The sequence below is a fragment of the Crotalus tigris genome, unplaced genomic scaffold, assembly GCF_016545835.1.
Source record: "Crotalus tigris isolate CLP2741 ecotype Arizona unplaced genomic scaffold, ASM1654583v1 scf7180000024340.7048381, whole genome shotgun sequence".
Lineage (NCBI taxonomy): Eukaryota > Metazoa > Chordata > Lepidosauria > Squamata > Viperidae > Crotalus > Crotalus tigris.
In genome coordinates this window covers 2231498-2259396 of record NW_024100510.1, presented here as the reverse complement: position 1 = coordinate 2259396, position 27899 = coordinate 2231498, and the positions used below count along the sequence as shown (strand labels likewise).

The 27899-nt window shown below is 36.9% G+C and overlaps 2 protein-coding genes across 4 annotated transcripts in view; both read left to right on the top strand.

Moving 5' to 3' along the window:
* Nucleotides 1-1861, top strand: part of LOC120300398 (minichromosome maintenance complex component 3 associated protein) — a 90639-nt gene extending 88778 nt beyond the window's left edge. For all 3 annotated transcript variants that reach the window (XM_039326351.1, XM_039326352.1, XM_039326353.1), the window contains exon 29: nucleotides 1148-1861. In XM_039326351.1, the coding sequence (XP_039182285.1) occupies nucleotides 1148-1288 (141 nt within the window). In that variant the 3' untranslated portion in view covers nucleotides 1289-1861. The remainder of the gene's footprint in view (nucleotides 1-1147) is intronic.
* Nucleotides 1862-8737: 6876 nt separating this feature from the next.
* Nucleotides 8738-27899, top strand: part of LSS (lanosterol synthase) — a 59889-nt gene continuing 40727 nt past the window's right edge. Inside the window, exons 1-2 of the mRNA XM_039326287.1 lie at nucleotides 8738-8889; nucleotides 22925-23093. Of these exons, the coding sequence (XP_039182221.1) occupies nucleotides 8879-8889; nucleotides 22925-23093 (180 nt within the window). The 5' untranslated portion in view covers nucleotides 8738-8878. The remainder of the gene's footprint in view (nucleotides 8890-22924; nucleotides 23094-27899) is intronic.

Sequence of the window (27899 nt, the reverse complement as noted above, 5' to 3'; positions counted from 1 at the left end):
ATTGTAGTATGTAATTAATATTAATATAATATAATCAATATTAATAACATTTTAGGATGGATAGAATGACTGTGGCAAAAGAAAGCAAAGATAATACCAATAGTAATAGGCACCTTGAGTGCATTCCCAAAAGAACTGGAACATCATTTGAACACTATTGGCATTGACAAAATCACCATCAGTCAATTGCAAAAGGCAGCTTAACTTGGAACTGCTAACTTCCTGTGGCAATACCTTTAACACCATCAAACATTCAACTTCTGCCTAACCCAGGTCCTTGGGAAGGACTCTGTAGATGGATAAAAATGCCACATCCACTTTTAATATCTGGTTAATTGTGTGACCAACTATAACAGTGGTGGCGAACCTATGCCATGCGTGCCAGAGGTAGCAATCGGAGTCCTCTCTGTGGGCATGCGTGCCAAGCCCTGCCTCCGCCCACAGTCCCCTCCTCACCAGCAGCCCCCCCTGGAGGAGAGTTGCCCCCAGGCACGGCCTGCACGGAGCAGCGCAGCTAAAGACATAGCCAGGCAGCAAGAACAAGACTCTGCCCTTGCACCCCATAGTGTGCAGATGATGCTGCGGGGTGTGGGCGGAGGGTGTGGCTTCCATGGTGCTGCAGGGCTGCCTCGGCAATCTGTTGTGGCAGGCCATGGAGGCGGTGCATAGCCCTGCGGGTAGGCAGGGCCGGAGCAGGCAGGGCGGGAGGCAGAGCGGGGGCAGTTTTTGGACACTCGGTCTCTAAAAGATTCGCCATCACTGAACTATAATAACAACATCCTGCAAGAATAGCTTTAATATTATTAAACAACAATCTCTGTCTTTGCCAAATCCAGTCTAAATATCTGGCTGATTATGCAATCAACCATTATAATGGAACAAATTGTTGATTTAGGATTCCTGCTTCCTTAGTTCCGTATTTTCTGTGCTCATCAAAAGCAGCTGAAATTATTTTTTCTTACATTTGTTTGATTGCAAAAAATACTCAGCATGTTTGGGAATATTAGGATTAACTGGGTTGATCCAACATATATAGCCCAGGTTTCTTACAACCATTATATCCTGTTCAAGTCTCTAGGTATTTGTCACTTTTTATTACTGTTTATGTACTTTGATTTTGAAAATGTTTTTGCTTCTCTCTATTCAGGTTGGGACAGAAAGGAGAGACAGAGATACCTCTTTATTCAGCAGACTGGCATCCCTGAAAGAACTGATTAAAGTTAATAAAGAAGAAGAAATAGCTTGTGAATTCCACATGTCTGCATTGCTAGACATGGTAGATGCTTAATAAGCATTTTCTTAAACTGTAGAACAAGAGAACTGATGATGTATGACATCAGACCTGAATAACAAGACTTTGCTTTGTCTGATAATTTTTGGATGGATAATATTTCCTTGATGAAGTTGAATGCATCTTTTGGTCTTGCTCTTTGATTCGTTTAGTTTGCTATTCCTGGGGATGTTCCATTAATCTTAATAGGATTTATTCCCATGAAAGCCAGTTCAGTTACTTTTTTAAATTGAATTGTGCACCTCTTTTTCTGCTTTACAACACAGAATGAAGTTCTTATTTGTAGTCTACATTATAAATCATATTTTCAGGTTCTGGATTTTATCTGGAACTCTGCTGTGAAAAGTGGGGCAATTTTATGCATGATACATTTTATGGGAATTTTATTTTATAGAACTTATATTATAAACAATTTCTAATGGTTGCTTTTTACATAGCCATAGTGTCTATGTAAGAATTTACTGTATCCCGTAAATTGTATGTTGCTACCTTATGGACATGTAATGTGTGCTATGTAGGCAAAGGCTTGAATTCTAAGAAAAACTAATATAAAGAAGTTCATGGACAGAGCATTTCCTGTCTCTTCACTTCACTTCACCTAGGAGTTGGAAAAGGGTCTTCTGGACAATGTGGAATGTGGCAGAAGAGGCGGCTAAAAACTTTCTTTTATGGACTTAAGTTCAATTATATTAGGATTTGCCAATATGAATTTTATGAATATTGGAATGAATTTGTGGCCTTAGTGTATAGTTTACATTTGTATTGAAATTTCCATAGTTGAAAAGAGATTGATTTGAATCTCAAATGGAGTTACTTTCAGTCATGAAAGAGATTTGAAGCCTAGGCAGTGATGGCGAACCTATGGCACATGTGCCAGAGGCGGCACTCAGAGCCCTCTCTGTGGGCACGCATGCCATGCCCTGGAGATGGCAACCGTCCCTCTTCAACCAGCGGCCCACTAACTTGCCCCCACATGGCCAGATGCATCCCAGCACCCATGCACTCACTGGCCTCTGTGTGCAGCGACTGATGGTGTCAGGCAGCAGCCACCCCAGCCCCTGCCTCGCCTTGCTCTGTGACAATGGCACCCTTGCCTTGCCTCGCCTCACCCAGCAGGACGAGCCTCCTGCCCACCGTCCCACCTTCCAGAGACCCCCCACCCTACCTGGCCCCCACAGGCATCCCTCCCCATGAGCAACATTGAGGTGATCATGCCCACCTTGGCCACACCCACCCAGTCTGCTATGACCACCACAGCGACGCCCACCCAGTGGGCCACGCCCACCTGGCACCCGGTGATAAATAAGTGGGTTTTGGGTTGCAGTTTGGGCACTCGGTCTCTAAAAGGTTTGCCATCACTGGCCTAGGGGATCCAAGAACATTTGGCATCTTGATTTTTTTCTGCTGTGGGATATTAGCAACCTCTGTTTCTTGAGACTAGATTTTTTTTATCATAAATGTTCTTTGTCTTCTGAGATCTATAAAAACCCTAATCTGAGTTGACTAATTCAACTCATTCTTTTGGAATAATTTTATGAATTGACTTCAGACTTTATAGTTGTCAACTTACGACAATTGAGCCCAAAATTTCTGTTGCTAAGTGAGATAGTTGCCAAATGAATTTTGCCCCATCTTATGACCTTTCTTGCCACAGTTGTTAAGTGAATTACTGCAATTATTTAGTTAGTAACACAGTTGTAAACTGAATCTAGCTTCCCATTGAATTTTGCTTGTGAGAAGATCGTAAAAGGTGAATCCCATTTTAAAAAAGTTCTACTATATACATCAAGGGTGTCAAACTGCCAGCCCATGAGCCGGATGCATCATCCGGAAGCCTCAGCCATCCCATTGCCGGTAATGGCAAAACCATCCCGATACGTTGCGTGACATCATGTGATGTCGCGAGTTTGACATGTCTGATATACATAGTCCTCAATTTAAAACCATTTGTTTAGCAACCATTTGAAGTTACAATGGCACTGAAAAAAAATTATTTATGACCATTTTTCACACTTATCACTGAAGCATCCTCATGGGCAGGCACTAGGTAACTGGCATATATTTATGATGGTTGCAGTGTCCCAGGATCGTGTGATCCCCTTTTGTTACCTTCTGGCAAGCAAAATCAATGGGGAAATCAGATTCACTTAACATTACTAATAACAGGATTTACTTAACTGTGGCAAGGTTGTAAAACAGGACAAAACTCACTTGACTGTCTCGCTTAGCAACAGAAATTTTGGGCTCAATTGTTGTAATTTGAGGACTACTTATATTCTCTAAGGGAAAGCAGGAACGGAGCAGATAAAATAGATACAACCACGTGTGATGTCTCAAACTGATTTGCCACCTACTTGTTTTATTCTAAGCAACTTGCAACACATGAGGAAAAAACTGTAAATCTATAGCAGCTATCAAACAAGTCAGTATGCTGTCTTTTTTTAAAATAATATTTTATTGGTTTTCCAGTCTTACATTTGAGTATTTGGAAGGCAACGTGGTGATTGGGTTAATCAATAGTTCAATAACAAAATCTTTAGTACATATCTCGTTACATCATCAAATATTTCTACTCTGTTTCCCTTAACATTTGCTATATTGTATTTAAGCTAGTAAATTTCTAATTGTACCAAATTCAGTGAAAACTTCATTATCACATTTATCAATACATTTTTTGCTTATACATATCTTAATAAATCTTCATAAATAATCCATATCCTGTTATTAAGTTTTACCTAATTTTTAGTTTTTAATTACAATACTCCAATTTAAACTTTAATATCCATAGTATTTGAGTTTCGGGTAACCCAAATTTCCTTTGTTTCACTTCGTAAAAATTATAATATCTAAAATGCACATATTACTTAAATATATTCTTCTATTTCGTAAACGTTTTCTATTTTTCACCCTAGTACATTACCACCTTAATAATCGAGTATAGATAGTCCATCATCTATATTATCTGGGCTAATCAATAGTTCAAACCTATTTCCTAATAGTTTCATTTCCCTTGTAAGTCTAAGTCCTTAGTATTAAACAGATTAATCCCTTATTTTTTACTATTTTCCAACTATTTTAAATCTAATAATCAAATTTCCCCTTATCTCAAAGTCTCCCTTTAGCTCACTGGTTGGCAGTTTAGGATCCTGTCTAATAAATCAAAAGACCCTGTTTTTTCAACCTAATTCTAGCTTTCTTCTTATGCCAATCAGGCTTCCATACCAATCCTTTTAAATCATCGAATAGATCTTCCTTCATTCTTGTGTATGTTACTTGAATTAAAGGAGACCATCTAGTTGCCAATTTTCTGGAAGAACTGGCCCATTTATAATCATTAAGTTGTCGCCCTGGTGGCCCAGATCCCCATATTTACTCTGGTATCGTTATCTTCCATTCGATCTGGTCTTCTTTCTCAGGTTTCTTCTGATTTATGTAGAAAATCATTTCCATTTTTAAAATTGTTGTTTCATTGTCTGGATTTTCAGTGAACTGTACTTGTTGATCTTTAAGGCCCTCTGTCTTGGTACTAATTTCCTCCACATCTGTTGTTTTTTGGATTGTAGTTGCAATCAGGGTTCCGCTTTGTAGATTTAAGCTGGCACCTTGGTCTTTCAGTCTAGATTTGATTATCTCGGTGGCTTCAAGAATTTTTTCAAGTATAAGTTTAAACATAGCTGAAGTTTTTTGCTGCTCCTCCTCCATTTCTGACATGGTTATAGATGGTCTTTTAGTGAAGGCTATTTATTAAACAAGAGTCAGTAAGTGTTCACTTTCACAGTTCCTAAAAACCAAGTTCACTGCCCAGCTGCTCTCTCAGTTTTTAATCTCTCTTAGATAATACCAAGGTCAGATCTGGGCTATGAGCAAGTCTGTTTGTCAAAAATAATAAATTGCTGTACCAAGCTTCGCCACAAGATGTCCCCGATAGCATTTAAAGTCTTTTTCAAATCCCAGGCTACGTTTTTATCCAATTTAAGTTCTTTTTCTTCTTTTTTACAAGTAAATAAATAGGAGGTCCCCGTAAGAGTAGGAATCTTTTGGGTCCCCAAATTCCCAAAGGACGTAAGCCCAATTATATTAAGTTCTTTTCAGTGCTTTATTTCCCCAGGTAGTCAGACACTGCTATTTTAGAGGGTGGGAGGAAAAAAAATTCTCTTCCCTCTCTCCTTGCTAGGGGAAAAGTTTTCAGGAAGCTTTTAATAAGAAAAATACTTGGGGTACAGAGAAGGTAAAATCTCACCCAATTCCTCCATGTTGCTTTCAAGCTGCTTGTTAGTGAATTTGGCCTCGGCTGTCAGCAGCTTAATGATGGGCCATGTTGATGGTTGATCTTTTCCCCGTCCTCCTCAAACAGGAGGGCTGCCGCCCTTCCGCAATCACTTGGGGGTCCTCTTTGTGCTCATCGTCCCTACAAGGCGACTTTCGACCCTCTTCAGGGTCCCCCGGCAGGAGAAAACTGGACGGCAGAGTGATCGCCCCGCACGTCTGCCAGCACCGCAGTCGCAAACCGGAAGCCCCATCAGTATGCTGTCTTAAAGAGGACTGTTTATTATATTCTGAAACATTGGAGTAGGAATATACCTCTGCTTAGTAAGAAAGTTTTTCCAGAGGTAGTGGGATACTACTGAGAATGTCAATCTTCTGGTCTCAGTCACCTCATACACCCTATTTTTTTCAAGTTGGGTTATTGGTGCATCCTTTTGCTGTTAGATTGTATAGAATCTGCTCGTCTTACACAAAGACACTTCTGAAACTAATAAGCACACAAAAACAGTGTCACTCAATGTTATACTATTACTAACTCCTTAATAGTCAAGATCATGAAGAACTAGGCAAACCAATCAATCATGTAGAACTAGAAAGTCTTGATGCCAAAACCTATGCAGGAAATGTATAGTTAAAAACAATTAGGACAAGATGAATGGGGCATACAACAATTTATTGATATGTCAAGGTGCTCTGTTTGAGGGAATGCACCAAGACAAGTTTCCAACTTATATTTAAACTGTGTAATAAATATATTGATACCAAACTTTAAGGCTTTATTTCTTCAAATTCTGACCCATAGGCTAAATCTGACCTGCCATTTGTTTTTATACAGCCCCTGAGCCATGAATAGACAGGCAAATGTGCGGCAGATTACCAGCGCCATATCTCAGCCGAGGGCCGTGTATGGGTGAATGTCCTAGGTGGCAGTAAAGGCTTATCAACAGCCTCCTTGCTGACAAGCTGGCAATGTCCAAGGGCACCGTGCTGTCTGGCCTGCAGACTTGCCATCTACACCTACAAAGGCAGAGGTGGGATCTGGCCCTTGAACAAAAGAATTTCCCAAATCCTAGTTTAGACTACAGTTATGTTGTATAGTATGTTCCATTCGACATGCAAAGTGAAGCAAGATAGCTTTCTGTCACAAAATGGTTCTTGAAATACAGCACTCCCATAGAATAATTCTCTGCTCTGGTGAAATATATTTCAGGAAAAGAACTTGAAACATGTTTCCCAGTAAAACAAACTTGCCAGCTTATATGAATAGAAATCATTGATGTAGCAAAAAAGTCTTCCATTGAAACTTTGTTCTCTCTTCTTGGGGAAATGTTATTTCAGGAAAAAAACTGCCATGCCTGTTTCCTAGATATTGAGACCAACCAAATTGATCAGTCATATAGGTTTTTTTATGATATTAAACCCAAAATTTTGGATCAAATCACCAATGTTTTACACATGATCAACCAGCAGATAGTTTGTTAGCAGCTATCTTGCAAAAGGCAGTGCAGCTCAGGAAGATTAAAAATGTTCAGTTTCTGCCTTAAACTCACTAATAAATAAGAGCTAGAAGTTCCTACTGCAGTTAGTGTAATTCTTGCTTCTTAGATTGGACCCTGTTGTGACGTGCCTAATAAGGCCCCTGTAAGTATAGGTAGTTCTCATCTTACAACCATTTGTTTAGTGACCATTTGAAATTACAACACTGAAAAAAATGACTTACAATCAGTACTCACAATCATTGCAGCATCCTCAGTCATATGATCAATATTTAGGTGCTTGGCAATTGGCATATATTTATGAGGGTTGGAACATGGGGAGGGGGGGGTCACTTGATTGCCATTTGCTACTTCCCCAGCCAGCTTTTAAGAAGCATTTACTTAATGACCATGTGATTCACTTAACTGCCATGAACTTAACAACCATGGCAAAGGTCATAAACTTATATAACTCACTTAATAATCACTTTGCTTAAGAATGAAAATTCTGATCCCAGTTGTAGTCATAAATCAAGGACCATACATACTGACTGATACAGAAGTCTTTTCAGTTCACTTTATGGAAAGATTTGGGTAGTCTTACTCAACAAATGTTCTTTGACAGAAATCATGTGATATGGTGAACATCTGTCTCATTACCACCAACATACAAAATTCTCATTGGATGTCAACAATGATTTTCTTTAAATGGAAAAAGCTGTCAGTTTCATTAATAGGGAACAACACTGAACTTTGTTCAATGACACCACAGGCTAATTTCAGTAACTTAACCAAACTGTTTCAATCGTTGTTAACTGCCCTCCAATCTTGTCAGAATTAGACATAACCAAGAACACAAATTTGGTTCCATCACGAACATTGTGAAGGTGTAAATCACTTTAAAGTCTACAAAGAGATCCCCAGCATAATGCGATATTTCACGGAAGATTTCCATCTGGTATTAATGCCCTACAATTGTCTGTATCTGGGGAGTTTCATTGGTTAGGCTGGCTTGAAAGCAATTTTTCTGGGCAGTTTTGAATCATATCCTGCCTAAGGGGCTATAGCCCCAAACCATGATTGTTGTACTTCTTTAACAGAGTCCCCTCTCGCTACACGTCTTAATTTAGAAGCGTCCCTTCTGTGCTCTTCGCGGCTTTCATCCCATCCCCATTTTCCTGTCACTGATCTGAGCCAGATTCGCTTCCTTAGCATGGAAGCTCCGCGGCAGGCCACCTATCGGAAGCTCCAAGGAAGGAATGTCAGGAAAAGCCCGGAAGGGCTCGCGCTCCTCGGTAGCCTCGGCCTTGAATTTGCAATAGTGTCAGCGGCGCGCTCTGACTTGCCGAGTCCCTGCATTTCTCTGGATCCTCCCGCTTGCTACGGTAAAGCTACTATCGCCCTCGTCACTGTTCCACAGCCAATACCCCAGCCATAATTCGGTTTTCCGTTTTCGCTTTGCGAGACCGGACTTTATTCGATTGTTTTACAAACGCCACTCCCCCTGCAAAGGTTTCTCTATACCCGCGGACTGCTAAAACCAACAGCTTTACTAGGAAACTGTCCCCGCCTTTAATTGTATCTAAACTCTCTTGGATTGGCTCGCACTTTCATGGGCTTATATCAGTTCAGATCGGATGTTTCGAGTAGTTTCTTGGGAATTGTAGTCCTCAAGAAGGAAGTGCTTTGGCCCATGAGACACACAAAAGACTTCATATCCCAACGTGCCGCTGAAACAGTCGAAATATGAGGCGTGTGATAGGTCCAGCCTTGGCTGTACAGTATTCTACTTTATACCGGCTCTTGTGCTACTGGCTGTAGGCTTCAACCTTAGCTCAGTGGCAGGATGGATGGGACGTGAGTATTTTGGAATCTCTTCTATTTTAGGATTCTTCCGGGTCGTTTTAGCTTTAGTTTTGTTTGGAAAAATTAGTAGGATGCTTTACTTGTGGCGATGCAAGACAAACAAATAAACAAAGTCCAGTATATAATTGATGATAAAAAATGACCTATTTTTCTATGCTCTGACAAGGGATTTGAATCTTCTGTGATCATCTTACCCGCTGATTTTTTTTTTTAAAAAAAACGGGAATAATTAAATGTAATACTTTTTTGTAAAAGTTTTTATTAGTTTTCCCCCCATACATTCAGTAATAATTTTTCAACCAACCTGCTGTCTGAGTTTACATTTGCTAATACATATTTAATTCCTAATCCTTTATTCTTTCCTCTAGCCATCAATAAAATAAGTCCCAAGTTTGATAATATTCCGTTTCTTCTTTTTCTTTCAGTCTCATAGTCTGTCCATCTCTGCACATTCCAGTATTTTTTGATTATTTCTTCATCTGATGGTATTCCTTCATTTTTCCAGTATTGCGCAAATGTAATTCTTGCTGCTGTTGTGACATGCAAAATCAAATACAAGCTTTGTTTGTTAGTCTTTTCTGGCTTATACCTAATAAAAAAAGTTCAGGTTTAAAATCTACATGTTCTCCCAACATCTTTTCTAGCCAGATATGTATCTTTTCCCAATAACTCTTTACTTTGTCACATGTCCACCAAACATGATAATGCATGCCTGACTTATGTTTACATTTCCAACATCTATCTGACATGTTTTTAAATATTTTTGCTAATCTTGCTGGTGGCAAGTGCCATCTATAGAACATTTTATATAAATTTTCTTTGTAGGAAGTTGACACTGTCAGTTTGTTATTTCTTTCCCATAAATTTTGCCATTTTTCTAATTCTATATTATATCCAAAAATTTTTGCCCATCTTATCATTGTTTCTTTAACTTGTCCAAATGCTTCCATTGTTGACAACCACCCTGGAATTTTCAAATATATTTTACATTTTATTTTTTCCCACGTTGTTAATAATGCATTTCTTATCTAATGATTTTGGAAATATTTATGAACTTTATTTTTTCTATACCAATTGCCACTCCAATTGTAAATCATGTCCCTCCAGATATAACAGCCTTTTATTTCTAAGAGTTATCCATTCTTTTACAATGTTAATACAGATGCTTGATAATATAAAACCCACTCCAGTAGACCAAGTCCTCCATTTTCCTTGGCATCTTGTAATATTTTAATCTTAATTCTAGCTTTCTTTCCTTGCCAAATAAATTTCAAAATTAGTGAATTTAAGTCTTCAAGAATTTTTTCTCAAGTTTTATAGGTATTGTTTGAAATAAGAATAAGATTTTTGGTAGTATGTTCATTTTCACTGTAGCAATTCTTCCTAGTATTGTTAATTGCAAGTTTTTGCATTTTTTTCCAGATCCAGTTTTATTTGATTCAATAGTTTTGTGTAATTATCTTCTTTTATCGTTGAACATTTTGCTGTTAAATGTATTCCCAGATATTTGACTTTTTTAACTATTTGCAATTCTGTTTTTTTCCGACATTTTTTTTTTTTGTTTATCTGTAAGGTTTTTGACTATTACTTTGGTTTTTTCTCTGTTTATTTTCAGTCCAGCCATTTCTGTATTGTTCTATCTTTCCCAATAGTTTAGGAATTATCTCCAAAGGTTCTTCTAAAATAAATACCAAAACATCAGCAAATGCTTGTAATTTATATTTCTAGCCTTTTAATTTCTATATCTTGTCTAATATTTTCTATTTAAAACTTCCAGAGTAAAAATAAATAACAATGGAGATAATGGACATCCTTGCCTTGTGTCTTTTCTTACCTCAAAGTTCTCAGTATAGTCTTCATTCACTATCACTTTCACTGTTTGTTTATTGTATATTGTTTTTATCATGTTTGTAAAGTTCTGTCCAAAGTCCATTATTTGTAATTGCTGAATCATAAATTGCCAGGAAACATTATCAAATGCATTTTGGGCATCTAGAAATATTAGTGCCAGTTGTTTCCCTGGATATAATTCATAATATTCTAATATGTCCATTATCACTCTTAAATTATTTTTAATTTATCTCTTTGGCAAAAAACTATTTTGGTCTGAATGTATAAATTCAGTTAAGTATCTTTTCAGTCTCTCTGCCATTTTTGAAATAAAAGTTATAATCCACATTCAGTAACGATATCGGTCTATAATTTTTTATCTGTGTCAAATTTGAGTCTTTTGATATTAAGCTAATATTTGTTTCTATCCATGTATTTGCGAGTTTAGCCTCCAACAAAAGTTCATTGCAAACGTCTTTCAGCGGTTCACTTAGTATACCTTGTAAAGCTTTATATAACTCTGCCGGTAGTCCATATGGCCCCGGTGTTTTCTCATTTTTTTGTCTTCTTATGGCCTCTGTTATTTCCATCATTGTTATTTTTTCCTGTAGCATAATTTTACAGGTTTCTGGAATTTTTGGAAGGTTATTTTCTTCCAGATATTGGATCATTCTCTCTCTTGGAATTACTTCTATGTCATACAATTTCTTGTAATATTCTTTAATTACCTTTTTATTTCCTCGTTTTTAAATTGTAGGCAACCTTTTTCATCTACTAAATTATTTATCATTTTCTTCTTCTGTTTTTTAAGTTTATAAGCTAACCATCTTCCTGGTTTTTCAAAAAAAAAAATTGTTTTGCTCTTTTTATTTGCTGTGCCAATTTTTCTGAATCCAACAGATTTAGTTTGTGTTTTATTGTTTCCATTTCTTTTTTCAGAATCTTCTTTTGCGGATTCATTTGCAGTTCTGATTCTAGTTTTCCAAATTTTTCTTTTAATAGTATATACTGCTGTCTTTTCTGGTTTTTTTTTTTTTTTTGCCATGTATGTTATAGCTATACCTCTAAAGTATGCTTTGGCTGTATCCTATACATTTTGTAATGTTGTATCTTCTTTTTTGTTTTCTTTGAAGAAAAACTGCATTTTTTTTGCTAGTTCTATAAATTCTCTTTCTTTTAATATAGATTGGTTCAAAGACCATCTTGATGTTTTTTGTATTCCTCTCCACATCACTTTTAAAGGGTAATGGTCTGCCCATGTACCTGGTTCTATCTCAATTTCCTGCATATTTATCCTCAGTTCAGATGTCATCCAGATCATATCGATTCTGGACCAGGATTTTTGACTGTTTGAATAAAATGTGTATTGTAATTTTCGTGGGTTAATTTCCCTCCAAACATCTTATACTCCAATTTCTTCTATCATATTAAAAAAGGTCTTAGGTAATCTTACAGTTTTTCCTGTTTTACTGCTTTTATAGTCTAATGTTCCATCCACTATCGCATCAAAGTCTCCTACTAAACAATATTTTGGTACTCCATTTCTATTATTTTTCTATGGAGATTTTGATAGAATTCTTCCCGGTTATTATTTGGTGTGTAGATTACTACTAACAATGTTTGTTTTTGATGTAAGTATATTTCTACCATCACAATTTTTCTTTCTTCGTCTAAATCACAAGTCGGCAACCTGCAGCTCCGGAGCCGCATGCGGCTCTTTGAGCCTTTCCCTGTGGCTCCCAGCCTTCTCTGCCTTTGCAGAGAGAGATAGAGACAGGCAATTGCGCTTCCCTGCTCTCTCTCTCTCTCTCTCTCTCTCTGTGTGTGTGTGTGTGTTTGTGTTTTTGTGTGTCTGTGTGTATGTGTAAAAGAGTGCACTCACAGTGTTCTCTGAGGAGCTGAAAAGCTTACTGGGTGGAGCTCCTCCCTTTGCTGCGTCTCTGCAGGAAGCAGGAAGCACAGGAGAGAGCTAGCTAGCCCAGCTAGGCTCAGGAATTCTGGGAGTTGAAGTCCATGAGTCATAAAAGAGACGAGGTTGCCCACCCCTGAGTTTGTTGGACAACAGCTTGAAGCTTGCCAGGTGAGCAGCAGATAGAAGGGGGGGGGGAGAAAGAGAGAGAGAAAAAGAGAGAGAGGAAAGAGAGAAAGAGAAAGAAAGAGAGTGGGGGAAGAGGAGTGGCAGACCAAGGGCAGACAGAGAGGGAGGGGGAGAGAGAGAGACAGAGAGAGACCCTTTTTTTTTTTTTTTTTTTTTTTTTTTATTAAAATTTTTAAAAATTTTTTTTTTTTTTTTTAGAGAGAGAGACAGAGAGAGACCCTTTTTTTTTTTTTTTTTTTTTTTTTTTATTAAAAGTTTTATAAATTTTACAAAAAAAAACAAGAACAATACAGAACAAAAAACAACATATACAAAAGAGAAAAAAAAAAATTAAACAATACATATAAAAAAAACCCCCCACCCCACACCCCTCCCAAAAACCCTCCCTTCCCCCCCCCTGAGCTTCCCAGAGCAGAATATAGGCTTAAGAAATAATAATAAAAAAAAAAAATAAAAATAAAAATTAAATTAAAAACTTTATATTTATATATATAAAAAGATATCTATAATATATATAAAAATAAAACTTATGAAAAAGCTATATAATATTTTTGTATACCCAATCTAAATTGTATAAATTTTATCCATTTGTCCCAGATAGCAAAAAACTTCTCTTGCGTTTGTTGCTTTAAGAAAGCCGAAATCTTTGCCATTTCTGCCAGATAAGCTACTTTAAAAAACCATTCCTGCAGTGTAGGCAAAGATTCCTTCTTCCAATATTGTCCAATTAACAGCCTCGCGGCTGTGATCAAGTTTAACATCAATACAACCTCCTTTGTATCACAATCTGTAACAATACCTAACAAAAATAATTGCGGAGTAAATTTTACCCTCCTTCTAAAAATTCTCTGGATATTCCACCATATTTTGATCCAAAATGCTTTTATCTCTCTACATGACCACCAAATATGATAATAGGAAGCCTCCTTATAACCACATCTCCAACATTTAGGTTGCACGTCAGGGTACATGTAAGACATTTTTTGTGGATCAAGGTGCCATCTATAAAACATTTTATAAAAATTCTCCCTTAGATTCTGTGCTTGAGTAAATTTGACATTTCTCACCCAAATAGTTTCCCAGGTGTCCAATGAAACTGGCTCACCAAAGTTCTGCGCCCATCTAATCATACAATCTTTAATTAGTTCCGTTTCTGAGTCCAATTCAACTAAAACCCCATAAATTCTCTTAATGTGGGTTTGTCTTTGATCCTTCAGTTGCTTAATAAGATTTTCATCTTCTCTAAGAAAACCCACCTTACAATCCATCTTCCATCTATCTAGTAGTTGCCTATATTGGAACCAAGAATAAGTAAAATTTTCTTGTGCTAATTCTTCCCGTGATTTTAATTGCCAGTTTTGTCCATCCCATTTAAGTAACTGTCTATAAGACACCATATCCATTTTAACCCCTCTTTTTATTCCTTCTATCGCATGCCAAGGTATAGCCCATAATGGTACTTTAAAATCACTTTTATAATATTTTCTCCAAATCCTAAGTAAAGAAATTCTTAAAATATGAGATTTAAAAGCCCAATCTATTTTTTTATTAAATATTAAATAGGCATGCCACCCATAAAGTAAATCCCATCCCTCTAGATAAAGTATCTCAGAATTTGTCAAATTTACCCAGTCACTAATTAATGTTAAAACCACCGCATCATAATATAATTTCAAATTTGGTACCTTGAGTCCGCCCCTCTCACGGAAGTCTTGCATAATTTTGAACTTAACCCTTGGTTTTTTCCCTGCCCAAATAAATTTATTGAGACCCTTCTGCCACTCATTTAAATTAATCTCATTTTTCAAAATTGGTAACATTTGAAACAAAAAAAGAAACTTGGGTAGAATATTCATTTTTATCACTGCAATTCTTCCCATTAGGGATAATTGCAGCTTTTCCCAATTCTTCAAGTCTTTCTGTACCCCGACCCACAACCTTTCATAATTATTTTTAAATAGTTTTGCATTAGAAACAGACAGCATCACCCCCAAATATTTTACCTTATTAACAATCTCAAAACCCGTCGAGTTAACCAAAATCTGCTTCTCCTGACTCGACAAATTTTTAGGTAAAATTTTAGTCTTATTTACATTAATCTTAAAACCCGAGACCAAACCATAATGGTGAATCAACTGTAATAAGTTTACTACAGAATAATCAGGTTGCGACAAAGTAACAACCAAGTCATCCGCAAAAGCTCTCAACTTATATTCTTTTTTATTAACATATATTCCTTTAATTTCCTGAGACTCTCGAATTTTAATCAATAATATTTCCAATGTTAAAACAAACAACAATGGCGATAAAGGACACCCCTGTCTAGTACCTTTCTCTATTGTGAAAACCTCCGACAAACCTCCATTAACAATAAGTTGTGCTGTTTGTTTTTGATATATTACCTTAAGGGCTTGTAATATGTTTTCACCAAAATTCATTTCTTCCATTACTCTTAGCATAAAATGCCAATTCAGTTGGTCAAATGCTTTTTCAGCATCTAAAAATATGAGCCCTGCAGGAACTTGGTTGTTCTTATCTAAGTATTCTAATAAGTTAATAATTTGTCTAACATTGTTTTTCATATACCTTCCTGTTATAAACCCTGATTGATCTTTATGCACAAGATGATGCACCACCCTCATAAGCCTATTTACCAAAATTTTTACAAATATCTTATAATCCACGTTTAAAAGAGATATAGGCCTATAGTTTTTTGGTAAAGTAAGATCTTGATCCTCCTTTGGAATCAATGATATAAAAGCACTACGCCATGAAGGAGGAATCTCTAAACCCTGTAAGATACCATTAAAAAGATCATTTAATGGTTGAATCATCTCCTCCATTAAAGCTTTATAATAACAGCTGTTAACCCATCCGTACCCGGTGCTTTCCCTAATTTCAATTGTTGAATTGCTGAGGCGATTTCCTCCTTAGTAATTAAACCATTAATTTCATATTTCTGATCCTCAGTCAGTTTAGGAAAACTTGCCTCAGCTAAATATTTATTTATATCTAACAGTTGTACATTAGTAGATTTGTATAGGTTTTGATAATAATCCAAAAAAGATTTTTTAATTAATTCCTTCTGAGAAACTAGTTTACCCTTATAATTTATTTTCTCTATTATTCTCAGTCTCTGTTTCTTTCTTAATTGATAAGCCAACCATCTCCCCGGCTTATTAGCATTACAAAATGTATTTTGTTTCATAAATAATAAATTGGTTGCAGCTTGATCTGCTATCAACATATTAAATTGTGACCTTAATAACTTTACAGATTCTTTAGTACTTTCATCAGAAGGATTTAGAATCAAAGCCCTTTCTTTTAGTTTAATTTCATCTTCAAGTTCTCTACGTTTCTGAATCTGATTTCGCTTATAAAAATTATTCATTTTTATCAAAACACCGCGCATAAATGCTTTACCTGCATCCCATACCATTGACATTGAAGTCCCCTTATACATATTCAAAGCAAAATAGTCCTTTAAACACTCCTTTAGTTTTTGAACATTCTTCTCTTGTCTAAACAAATTTTCATTAACTCTCCAGGATCTTCTTTCCTCTTTCTCTTGAATCAACTCCATCCAAACTGGACTATGATCCGTCAGTGATCTAGGAAAAATCTTTACATTCTTTACTTTATTATACAAATCCGTGGTAATCAAGAAAAAGTCAATTCTTGAAAAAGATTGGTGTCTGTCAGAAAAAAAAGTAAAGTCTCTCTCCTCTTGATTACGTTCCCGCCAATAGTCCCTTAATTCCCAGTCTTCTTTCATATCAAAAAAGGCTTTAGGTAGCCTTGCTTGTTTAAGAAAAGGAGAGGAACCTTTCTTATCCCTTTGTGTATCTAAGACACCATTCCAATCACCCATTAATACCACCGATCTATAATCAAGCAAAGTTATTTTTTGGTGTAACTGTTTATAAAATTGTTCCTGTTGTTGATTTGGAGCATAAAGTCCAACTATAAGTACTTTCTTACCATAAATACCAAGTTCAATCATCACATATCTCCCCTGGGGATCTGATTCTACCAGACAAGCTGGCAGGTTTTGTTTGACATATATAACAACTCCCCCTTTCTTCCCAGGTGCAGGAGATATAAAATGAGATCCCAAACGAGCATTAACTAAATATTTCTGATCTTTAAGTAGAATATGAGTTTCCTGTAAACAAATAACATCATTGGTATGTTGTTTCAAGTAATAAAAGATTTTTTTCCGTTTCTGAGGAGAATTCAATCCATTAACATTCCAGGTCAAAAACTTTGCCATCTCCCTTGGCACGCAGCCTGGAGAAGACACCATCAAACTCTGACAGAGCTGCGTGTGTTGCATAACTCTTGGGTCTTGCTCCTCCCACCGGCGGTGATGCACTTCCAGGAGAATTCTCTTTGGGCTCTTTTTTACGTTGCTCTTTCTCTTTACGCTTATAAGCTGCACGAGTCATCCTCTGCTCTTTAGCCTCCGTTTGGCGTTGCTTTGCCACTTCTATCATCCCTGCGGAAACCAAATCTAGTGCCTCAGATTGCTGCTCAGGTTCCTTAGCACTCAAAGATTTCCGACCAGATGAAGTTGAGCCTGCACTCAGGACCGAAGTATAGAAATCTCTAGCTTTGTCAACTGTGTTCAATCTGTAACGTGTCCCAGCATGGCTCAAAACGATACCCATCGGAATTTCCCATCTGAATGGCATCGATCTAGCTTTAAGCTCATTGGTTAAAAAAGCAAAGTCTTTCCTACTTCTTAAAATTTTAGATGGGATTTCCTTTAGAATGATGACATCTTGGGCGGCAATCTGAAATCTTTTGTTGTAAAAAGCTTGTATAATCTCATTCCGCAGGGACTTCTTTGTAAAGTAAATCACCACATCTCTGGGCAAATTCTTCTGCTTAGCAATCCAGGAGTTGAGTCTATAAATTTTTTCTACTTCTCTCTGTAATTCTCCTTTATCCATATCCAAAGCCAGCGCCAGATCACTAAGAACCACCTCCATCAAATCTTGATTCATATCTTCCTTGAGGCCTCTAATCCTCAGAGCATACTCCATTTGTCTGTATTGAAACATCAAAATATCTTCTTGTGAGGAGTCCACCTTCCTTTCCACGTCTTGAATTTTGTCATCTAAAGAGTCAACTTTGTCTTCCACTTCCTCAAGCCTTGCATCGAGCTTAACCACCACAGTAGCCAAACCTGAAACAGCTGCCAGTATATCTTGTCGTAATTCATTATTATTTTCTTGCAATTTAGACTTTATCCCCGTTATCTCTTCTTTGAGATCAGATTTAATTTCTGATTTAATCTGTGAAACAAATTGAGTCATTTCCTCTCTCATTTGAACTACAATCTCTCCCATTATGCCTCTAACCTCTTGCACTGAAAGTCCAGGTAGAGGAGGGGAGGGTGGTGGCTGAGCCGGTGGTGCATGTTTAGATTGTTGTTGTAGCTGTGCAGTGGAAGTTATAGGAGAAGAAATAACCTTGGGTACTGAGGAAGGCTGCTGCCTCTTTGAAGCCATTTTAAAAAGCACAATTGTCACTTCCCTTTCCCCTCCAGCCAAAAAGGGAGGAGGAAAAAAAGAAAAAAAGAATTTTTAAAAAGAGACAAACTATAATCATTAAAAGTCCAGAATAAATCCCAAGAATAAGTAATAAAAGAGCAAACAATTCAAAAAAAAAAATTCTAAGCCAAAAGCAAAAGCAAAAGCAAAAAACAATCCTTAAAAAGGGAAAGTAAAACAAAAGAGAAAGGAAAAAAAAAACTCCGACACTTTCAAAACGCCATCTTAAGTCCTTTCACTAATATAACAAAGAAAAGGAGGAAAAATAGTAAAAATCAAAAGATAAAAAAATAAACACCTAAAATATAAGAAAAAGTCCTTTAAACTGCTCCGTCCGTTTAAAAATTACTCACCAAAATACTGTAAACACGGAGATAGAAGCGGCGGTTTCTTTTGCTTCCAAGGAAGCAAAAACAGCTGGGAGGCGGAGATCAGCAAGAGCTCCGAGGGAACACTCCTTTCACCCCCTCTAGAAATAAATCCAGAGGGGGTTCAGGGGTTCTACCTCTACTCTTGCGTTCTCTATCCCTTCCCTTTGCCCGGGAAGGGATTTCCGAGCCGCGGGCCAGCTGATGCGCGCTGCGCTCCGCGGCTCTGACACTTCCCCAGCTGGACGGCTAAAAGCTAGCCGCCATCGCCGTCGCCTCCCACCGGAAGCTCTGAGAGAGAGACCCTTTTGACATCTAAAATGAAGATAACACTGCATATATCCTTTTTTTATCTGTGTGTTTATATAATTTTATTCTCTTAAAGCATTCTCTCGGTGATCATTGTTTTAATAGTATGGATATTCCCAAGAATCATATTTTTACTTTTATTTTTAATTGTGTGTGTGTGTGTGTGTATTACACACACACACACACACACACACCTATAATAAAGGTAAAAAAGGATATATGCAATGTTATCTTCATTTTAGATATCAAAAGGGTTTTGCGGCTCCTGGTGTTTTGTTTTTGGTGGGAAATGGGTCCAAGTGGCTCTTTGAGTGTTTTGGGTTGCCTACCCCTGGTCTAAATAAATCATTTTAGAATATATTGTCTCTTTAATATATATAGCAACACCTCTTTTTTTCTGTTGTGCTGATGCATGATAAAGTTTCCTAATTTTGGGGTATTCCAACAGCTTATAATATTGTTTTTGTATATGTGTTTCTTGCAAACAAAATATATCTATATTTAATTTCTGTAGTTTTCTAAAAAAAATTGTTTCTTTTTGATGGGGAGTTTAGTCCATTTATATTCACTGAAAAAATTCCGTTTTCTTTCTCCATTTCAGTTATTTATATTTAGATCTAGTCGATCTTGTGATCCTATTCTCTGGAAATTCCTTCTCTCTCTTGATCAGATTTCTCTTTCTGTTCTCTTGTGTGTATAATTAATTCTTCAGTTGCTTCTTATATTTGTTTCTGATCTTTTCTCTTCTCTTGTCGATGTTGCACTCCTTCATTTAAGAATGCTCGGTTTCTTTCATCAAAGTCTTCTGCTTTCCAAACTGAATCCAATCGGTATCTTGTATTATTCCAGTTAATTAAAATCCCTTCTGGCATTAACCATCTAAATTTATGCCTTTTGCAATCAGCTTTGTAGTTAAGAAATGATATTGTTTTAAAGTATCTCTTACTCTCTTGGGTAACTGCTTTAAGACCACAATTTCTTTATTTCTGTGTTGTAATGGCTCATCTCTAACTTTTCTCAGTATTTCATCTCTTGTTTTCTTTATAAATCTTACATGCACTTCTCTGGGTAGTTTGTATTTCCTTGCATAGCTTGAATTCATTCGAAATATTTCATCTATCTCCATTTGCATCTCTGCTCTGTCTGCTTTCAAAGCCTCTGCCAGGAGATCAATAATCACAACTGCTATATTTTCTTCTCTGTCTTCAGGAATATTTTGAAATCTTAAGTAGTGTTCCACTTTCTCCATTTCTAAGATCGCAACCACTCCTTCTACATTTTGATTTGCTTGTTCTAATTTTTCATTTTCTTGCATTAGTATTTCCATTTTTGTCAATATCATCTGGTTTATTTTCCATTTTCTGAATTCTTTGTTCATTTTTGACAATCATTTGATAGTGGACTTCAAATTGTGTCTTTATGTCTGAGATTTGTTCGTTTAATTTATCAAAGTTATTTTTGTCTCTTCATGATTTTTTTGCATTGATTCTTGAATCAATTTTAATGTAATTTGCATCTCATTTTGAGTGGTGTTTATTTTCTCATGCTGCAACATTGTTTCAATAGATTCCTGGGTTGTTGGGCTAGGTGTTCCAACAGAGGGTGCAGAGGACGTCTTTTTCATAAGTCTGGTGAAGTTTGATGTACTCATTTTTCCAGCCAACTATCTTAGGCTAAAATCCAGCCAAAAAGAACGAGCCAACTACTTTAGGCCAAATCCAAATCCTCCAGTCGAATCTCAGATGTAAAACGTCTGTTGTCTCCAAGTAATTCCTGTTTTGGTTATATCCAGAGTCAACAAATATAATTGTAGAAAGTCTTTTCACTTGTACACTCACACAAAGGCACTTTGTTTACATCAGGTGTTGTTTCAAGGTCAAACGCTTTCAGATTCTTTTATTATTTAGTGTTACTGTAGTATCTTCTTTCACCACTAGATATCCTTGTACACTGTTTTGTCAATATCTGGTTTTAAAAGATTGTTATAAAGTTTTTCTTTTAAAGTTCTTTATAGGTTATTTACCCTTGGAATTATAGCTAAAAAATTTTTTCCACATCCTGTGGGTTAAGTAGTCTTTCTTTGAGTCAGTCTAAGTTCAGTTTTTAAGAGTTCTTTTATATTCCTTAAAATCCTTCCCCCTTCTGTGGTTACTTGCCACCTTTAACTCTCTTCTTCTCTAGTCCTTCTGAGGTCTTTACTTTATAGCTCTTCCTAATCAGGGGATCAACATTTTTAAGTCCAAAAGGAAAAGGAAAAAGAACAGGCTCACCCAGTTTCAGCATGCTGTTGACAATTAGCTGCTTAGCAGAGCGCTGCAGCTCCTCACTTTTTTTCCGGCTGGCGACGACTTGGCCTGCCTGGGCTTACAAGGCAGCCTTTCCTCCATCCTTTTAGAGCATTTCTTCAGTTTGTCTGGACTGACCACCATCTGGTCTGGACTCCTGAGGCATCCCTTCTTCGTTGCCCCTGCAGGGCAACTTTCCGACCCCTTGGGATCGCTGGGCAGAACGAAACCAGAGCCCTGGCTTCTTCCACCCGTCTCATTGAATACCAAACCGGAAGTCCCTAAAATGTAATGTTTTACACACATATTTGTACAGTGGATATATTCTGTGATACATAAATTATTTGCCCTGTGCTCTTTCTCTGTGTTACACAATTTAAATCACGCAGAGGATTTTTTGGTTTGGTTGTCCTTTTGTTTCACAAACAAGTTAATTTTGATAACGTTTCATAATATCTATTCATTCAAATTCTTTCTTGAATCTTTATATATCTTTATTCTTCTACTGTATTGTATTTCTCTACTATGTCATAGAAAATCTTGAATAATCATAATCTTTTTCTAGATTAAACATAGTCAAATTGACAAATCCCGTATAAATAGCAAAAGAAAAAGATATATGGGAAAAATAATCCATTAAATAGAGGTGCTGAGGGAGTTAGTGACCAAAGAAGATTGGTTTGGTAAGAATACCTGCAGCACATCCGCTTGGAGACTGGTATCCTGCAGAAAAAAGCTGTTGTTGGATTCCTGGTACTCTGAGCTCAGAAAACATTAAGAACCCAATAGTTTAACCTTGAGTTACATATATTCTCAGCTATTGGAAAGCAGATCATTCCCAAACATGTAAAAAGGTCACCAATGTAGGCCATTAAGTGGCAGTCCCAGGAAACAGCCGTTTTGCCCTTCTTGAGGAGAGTTTGGTGTCAGTGGAGATGTTTCTTTCGGTCATCTACTCATGAGGTATCTAGAACTTTGTCCAACAACTTTGTCCCTTTTAAATTAAAATGCTTTCCCATAGCATCTTTGGAAATTGACACAATCCACAATATCACACCATCAGAATGTGTGCAAGTGATTACTGATGCATTTTTACTCTTAAAAGTTTAAGGATATTGGCTGAGTATAACAATTGAACTAAGCCAAGGCATATTGAATTACCATTGGATGAATAACCCATAATTGACTGTTTGCATGTCATAGTATGATTAAGGGAAGAGATGCAAATGCTGAGGAGCAGGAGTGGGGCTAAACTATCTATAAGCCAAGCAGCTGAATAAGGTGGAAGCATGCAGGGAGAAGCAGTAGAGGTTTTATTTCCTGATTTAATTTTTTATTGGATGTTGATATTACACATTTAAACAGATAATTATCCAATGGATTTCTTTCCTTACATTTTCTGTTTCATGTGGCTATAGCTAGCTTTAGTTTATCCACAGTCAATCCATAGTTTAAAGTTGGAATCCTAACAACAGCCATCACACACTGCTTGGATCCTAATGCTTGGATATTTTTCATTTGCATGCTAGGATGAATGCTTCAGCTGATGTCTCTCTGTTTGCTTTTCACTCCTGTTAGATATTTGCGGAGAAGAGGAGGCCCATATAAGACAGAACCAGCCACAGATTTAACCCGCTGGCGCTTGAGTAATGAAAAAGGTCGACAGCAGTGGCGATATCTTGCAGATGGTGAGGGTGTGGAGCGGGAGCAGACTGCACTGGAGGCTCATTCTCTAGGGCTGGACACAGTAAGTGGCTGATGCTGTTGTGAATATGGAATAGGAGGGGGACAGACAACTTGCACAACTCTCAGCAATTTCGTTCAAGTTCAGTCTTTAGGAAGAAGACCATCTTGTCTGTTACAAAACATGTCTGTGTTGTAGCAGACATGAAGAGAGCAACTTCACGGTGCATCTTTGGATCATGTGAGGCACTGTGAAGATCTGTGGAGCTCTACTGTTACCCAAGTATCCAGGAATTGTGCCATGAAGCAGATTCAGTCTTTGCAGAAGGGAAAATAATAATGGTGGGAGAGTGCTCCCTATTTCTGGGGAGCTTGTCTATTATTATTCAGTTTCTTTTGGAGGGGCAAATATGGTGAGACTGATTTGCCTAGCAAAAACCTCTGAAACTACAAAACTGTAAGAAGCTGTGGAAGATTCAGAGTGATTTATGTAAACATGTCATTGCAGGCTCTCTGTAAATTGGAGAAAGGATGCAAAAGTGAGTTAGATTTCTCTTTTTAGAAAGATACCATCTGAAATACATGAGTCTTATAAACTTCATTTTTTATTTCTAGTCTTCTGTGATTAGAAATGTTAATTCCCAGTATATACAACAGGGGTAGTCAACCTTTTTATACCTACTGCCCACTTTTGTATCTCTGTTTGTAGTAAAATTTTCCAACCTCCCACTGGTTCCACAGTAATGGTGATTTATAAAGTAGGGAAGTAACTTTATTTTATAAAATTTATAAAGCAGAGTTACAGCAAGTTAAAGCATATAATAATAATTACTTACCAAATACTTTATGTCGTACTTTCGCTAAGTTTGGCAGAATAAATCTTTATAAAACAACTTACTGTAGTTAAACCTATCTTTTTATTTATACTTTGCATACATAGAAGCATGAAGTCTGATGAAATTACATTTAATTAATTAAATTATTAATGAGATCCCTGAGGCTGATGCTGCGAAACTAAATACTGGATATCTGGCTCAATTTTTGTAAGGAACAAACGAAGGTCTCCTCTTTCAGAAATATTCAGGCAGTTTCTTTGGTCATAATATGATTAACAGCACTAAAGTCTGATTCCACAAGATATGAGGTAGGGAAAGATATCAATAAACTGAATATCATTTTCCACATATTTGGATATAAGACAGGCATTTTTTTACTTTGCCATAGGTTTTCATATCCACCACTATCGAATTTATGTTTACTTTTTTCATCATATCTAATTTCTAACAGTTCTTCTTGGCAAGTTGTATCAGCCTCTTCAATATTTGTGGTAAAAGGATTTTTCATCCAGTCATACACCTTCAATTTCAAAATATCTTCAAATTGTTTTTCCATGTCCAATTTAAGTTCGTTGAGGAGGCTACTGAATCTGTCAATATCCTCTGGAGTTACATCATCTTTTATAGACGATAATTCAGGAAACTGATGAAATTCTCCCTTCAATAGATTATAACTAAGTAGTTCAAGTTTGTCAATAAATAATGACACAATACTTTGGCAACCTATAAGAGTTTTATTAGCTCCTTGAAGCTGCAAATTGACATCATGAAATTTCTTGAAAATATCTGCCAAATAAAAGGCATCATTCTTTACTGTTTTTAACTGTTCACACAGATTGGTCTCATTATTACTTTCAAAAAATTGTATGACACTATCATATAATGCTACAAAACGAGCCAAAGATGTACCCTTTAACAGCCAACAAACTTCTGTGTGTGCAAGAGTAACGTAATAGAATCTTCATTATTGTCCTGGCAAAGCTGTCAAAATATTCTATCATTTTTTGCATTGGATTTGATCTTGTTTATGGCTCGAATTATTATAGTTAATGATGAATGGAGACTTGTACTTAGATATTTTCCTACAAGATGTTGTCTGTGCACCACACAATGAATACATAAAATATTTGGCACTTCTTCCTTCAAATAAGCAACAAATCCACAATAGCGACCTACCATTGATGGTGCTCCAATTATTCAAATATTATTTGTATTATTTGTATTATTTTTTGTAAAGTATGATTTCACAGTATTAAATATAGATAATCCTCTTGTATCTGTAATGAGATTTATTGTGAATAGCATTTCTTCTCATAATGTATTGTTTTTATCAAAATAACGTACATATGCCATTAATAAAGCATTATTATCTGCAATGGTAGACTCATCCAATTGCATGGAAAATGAAAAGTTTTGGAGAATACTTATCAGGTTTTTTTCAACATTAACTGCCATTTCTTCAATTTGTCGCTTTACTGTGCTATCGCTTAGGGGCAACGTTTTTAAAATTTCAGGTATATCCTGATGCATTACTGTTGAGATAAATTCTTTTATAGAGGGTATTATTACAGTTTCTCCAATATTATAGCTTTTACCACTTTTTGCAATTAATTGTGAAATGCGATAAGTGGTAATTAATCCATCTTCGTTCACTGCATGTTGTTTCTTAAATGATGCAATGATTGTTGAACGATTTTGAAATTTTTTATGAAAATATTTTTCCTGAAAATATTCAATGGGCTTGTCCTTATCATTTGGATGCTTTGTAGAAAGATGTTCTCGCAATCAACTTGGCTTCATTGCTTCATTGGATAATGTTTTATGACACAATAAACATATTGGATGTTGTTTATTTACAACAGATTCTATGAAACCCATCTTCAGATACTCTGGCAAATAGCCACGAGCATATTTCTTTTTTTGAGACATGGACTCACAATATTTTGTTTGAAGCTGTAGACAAGTGCTCACTCTCACAAATCTAACTGCGTACTGACCAGTGCGACCGCAAACAAAAGAGCCTGCACCATGTATCGTCGTCTGCGCATGCCTCTCGCGCATCGTGGATTGGGTTTGGGGGGTGCCGGCTACCAGCTCTGCTTGTCTGTTACAGCTGGGTGGTATGGGGGGAGATACGCAAGCTATTCTGAGACGAGGCTTTTTTGTTTGCGGTCGCACTATAGCGCCATTTAGTTTCACTTACATAACGTGAACTAAACTTATGCGTGGGCAATACAAATAGTATATTTTCAGAAATTTAAATTGTCACAGGGAATTTTATGAAAACCTAATGAAAATGTTTTTAAATAATGCTATGGAAATTTTTTTAAAAGTCAATTAAATTAAAAAAAAGGAAAGTGCTTCGGTATCGGACAAAACCCTTACTGCCCACCATGAAAGCTGGAACGCCCACTAGTGGGCAATAGGGATCAGGTTGACTACCACTGATATACAAAAAAGTGTTTGAAGAATGCTCATATTCTACATATTTCTCTTACGAGTATATTTTAGTGTTTCAGGCATCAGTATGCTGGATCTTGGCAAATTCTCACAGGATGAAGGAGGATATTGCCCTTTAGGAAGCATGCAGATACTGGCTGGTTCCATAAAATAGTAGATTCTGTGGCTGATCATACAGTAGGATTGGTCTAGTGCTTAAGGCACCAGGGTAGAAAGTCTGAGTTCTAGTCCTGCCTTAGCCAATAAAGCCTACTGGGTGACCTTGAGCCAATCATTCTCTCTCAGCCCAGCTTACCTCACAGAGTTGTTGTTGTGGGGAAAATAGGAGGAGGAAGATGTTGGATATGTTCAATTCCTTGAGTCATTTGTAAAAATAATAAAGGCAGGATACAAGTAAATAAATAAATTCACTATGAATCTTTCCTGGCTGATATCTTGAGACTTCTGTCTGTCTTTGGTTTGCCTGGGGAGCAAATCCAAAGCCATTGTTTCAGTTGCTATCCTTTCTGCTGTACCAGAAACAGGGAGAGAGAGCACTGCTTGAATAAAACAGGAGACGTCAGTGAATATCTTTATACATATGCCAGTTCTCTTTTTTTAAACTTTTATGAATCTGCAGTCCAATCATTTACCGTATTTTCCGGCATATAAGATGACTGGGCATATAAGACGACCCCCGACTTTTGAGAAGATTTTTATGGCTTAGAACAGTGGTTCTCAACCTTCCTAATGCTGTGACCCTTTAACACAGTTCCTCATGTTGTGGTGACCCCCAACCATAAAATTATTTTTGTTGCTACTTCATAACTGTAATTTTGCTACTGTTATGAATCGTAATGTAAATATCTGATATGCAGGGTGTATTTTCATTGTTACAAATTGAACATAATTAAAACATAGTGATTAATCACAAAAACAATATAACAATGCTCGCTGGAGAAGCTTACTCTTCCTTGCTCAAAAATGTTGGGAAGGAGGGAAGGGGAAGGAAGGAAGATTGAAGGGGAAAGGAAGGAGATGGAGAAGGAAGGAGATTGAAGGGGAAAGGAAGGAGAAAGAGATTGAAGGGGAAGGGATGGAGATAGAAATGGAAGGAAGGAAGGAAGGAAGATTGAAGGGGAAAGGAAGGAGATGGAGAAGGAGATTGAAGGGGGAAGGAAGGAAGGAGAGAGAGGTTGAAGGGGAAGGGATGGAGATGGAAGGAAGGAAAGAAGATTGGAGGGGAAAGGAAGGAGATTGAAGGGGAAAGGAAGGAAGGAAGGAAGATTGAAGGGGAAAGGAAGGAGATGGAGAAGGAAAGAGATTGAAGGGGAAAGGAAGGAGATGGAGAAGGAAGGAGATTGAAGGGGGAAGGAAGGAAGGAGAGAGAGATTGAAGGGGAAGGGATGGAGATGGAAGGAAGGAAGGAAGATTGAAGGGGAAAGGAAGGAGATTGAAGGGGAAGGAAGGAAGGAAGGAAGGAGAGAGATTGAAGGGGAAGGGATGGAGTTGGAGATGGAAGGAAGGAAGATTGAAGGGGAAAGGAAGGAGATGGAGAAGGAAGGAGATTGAAGGGGGGAGGCGCTGCCAAAGAC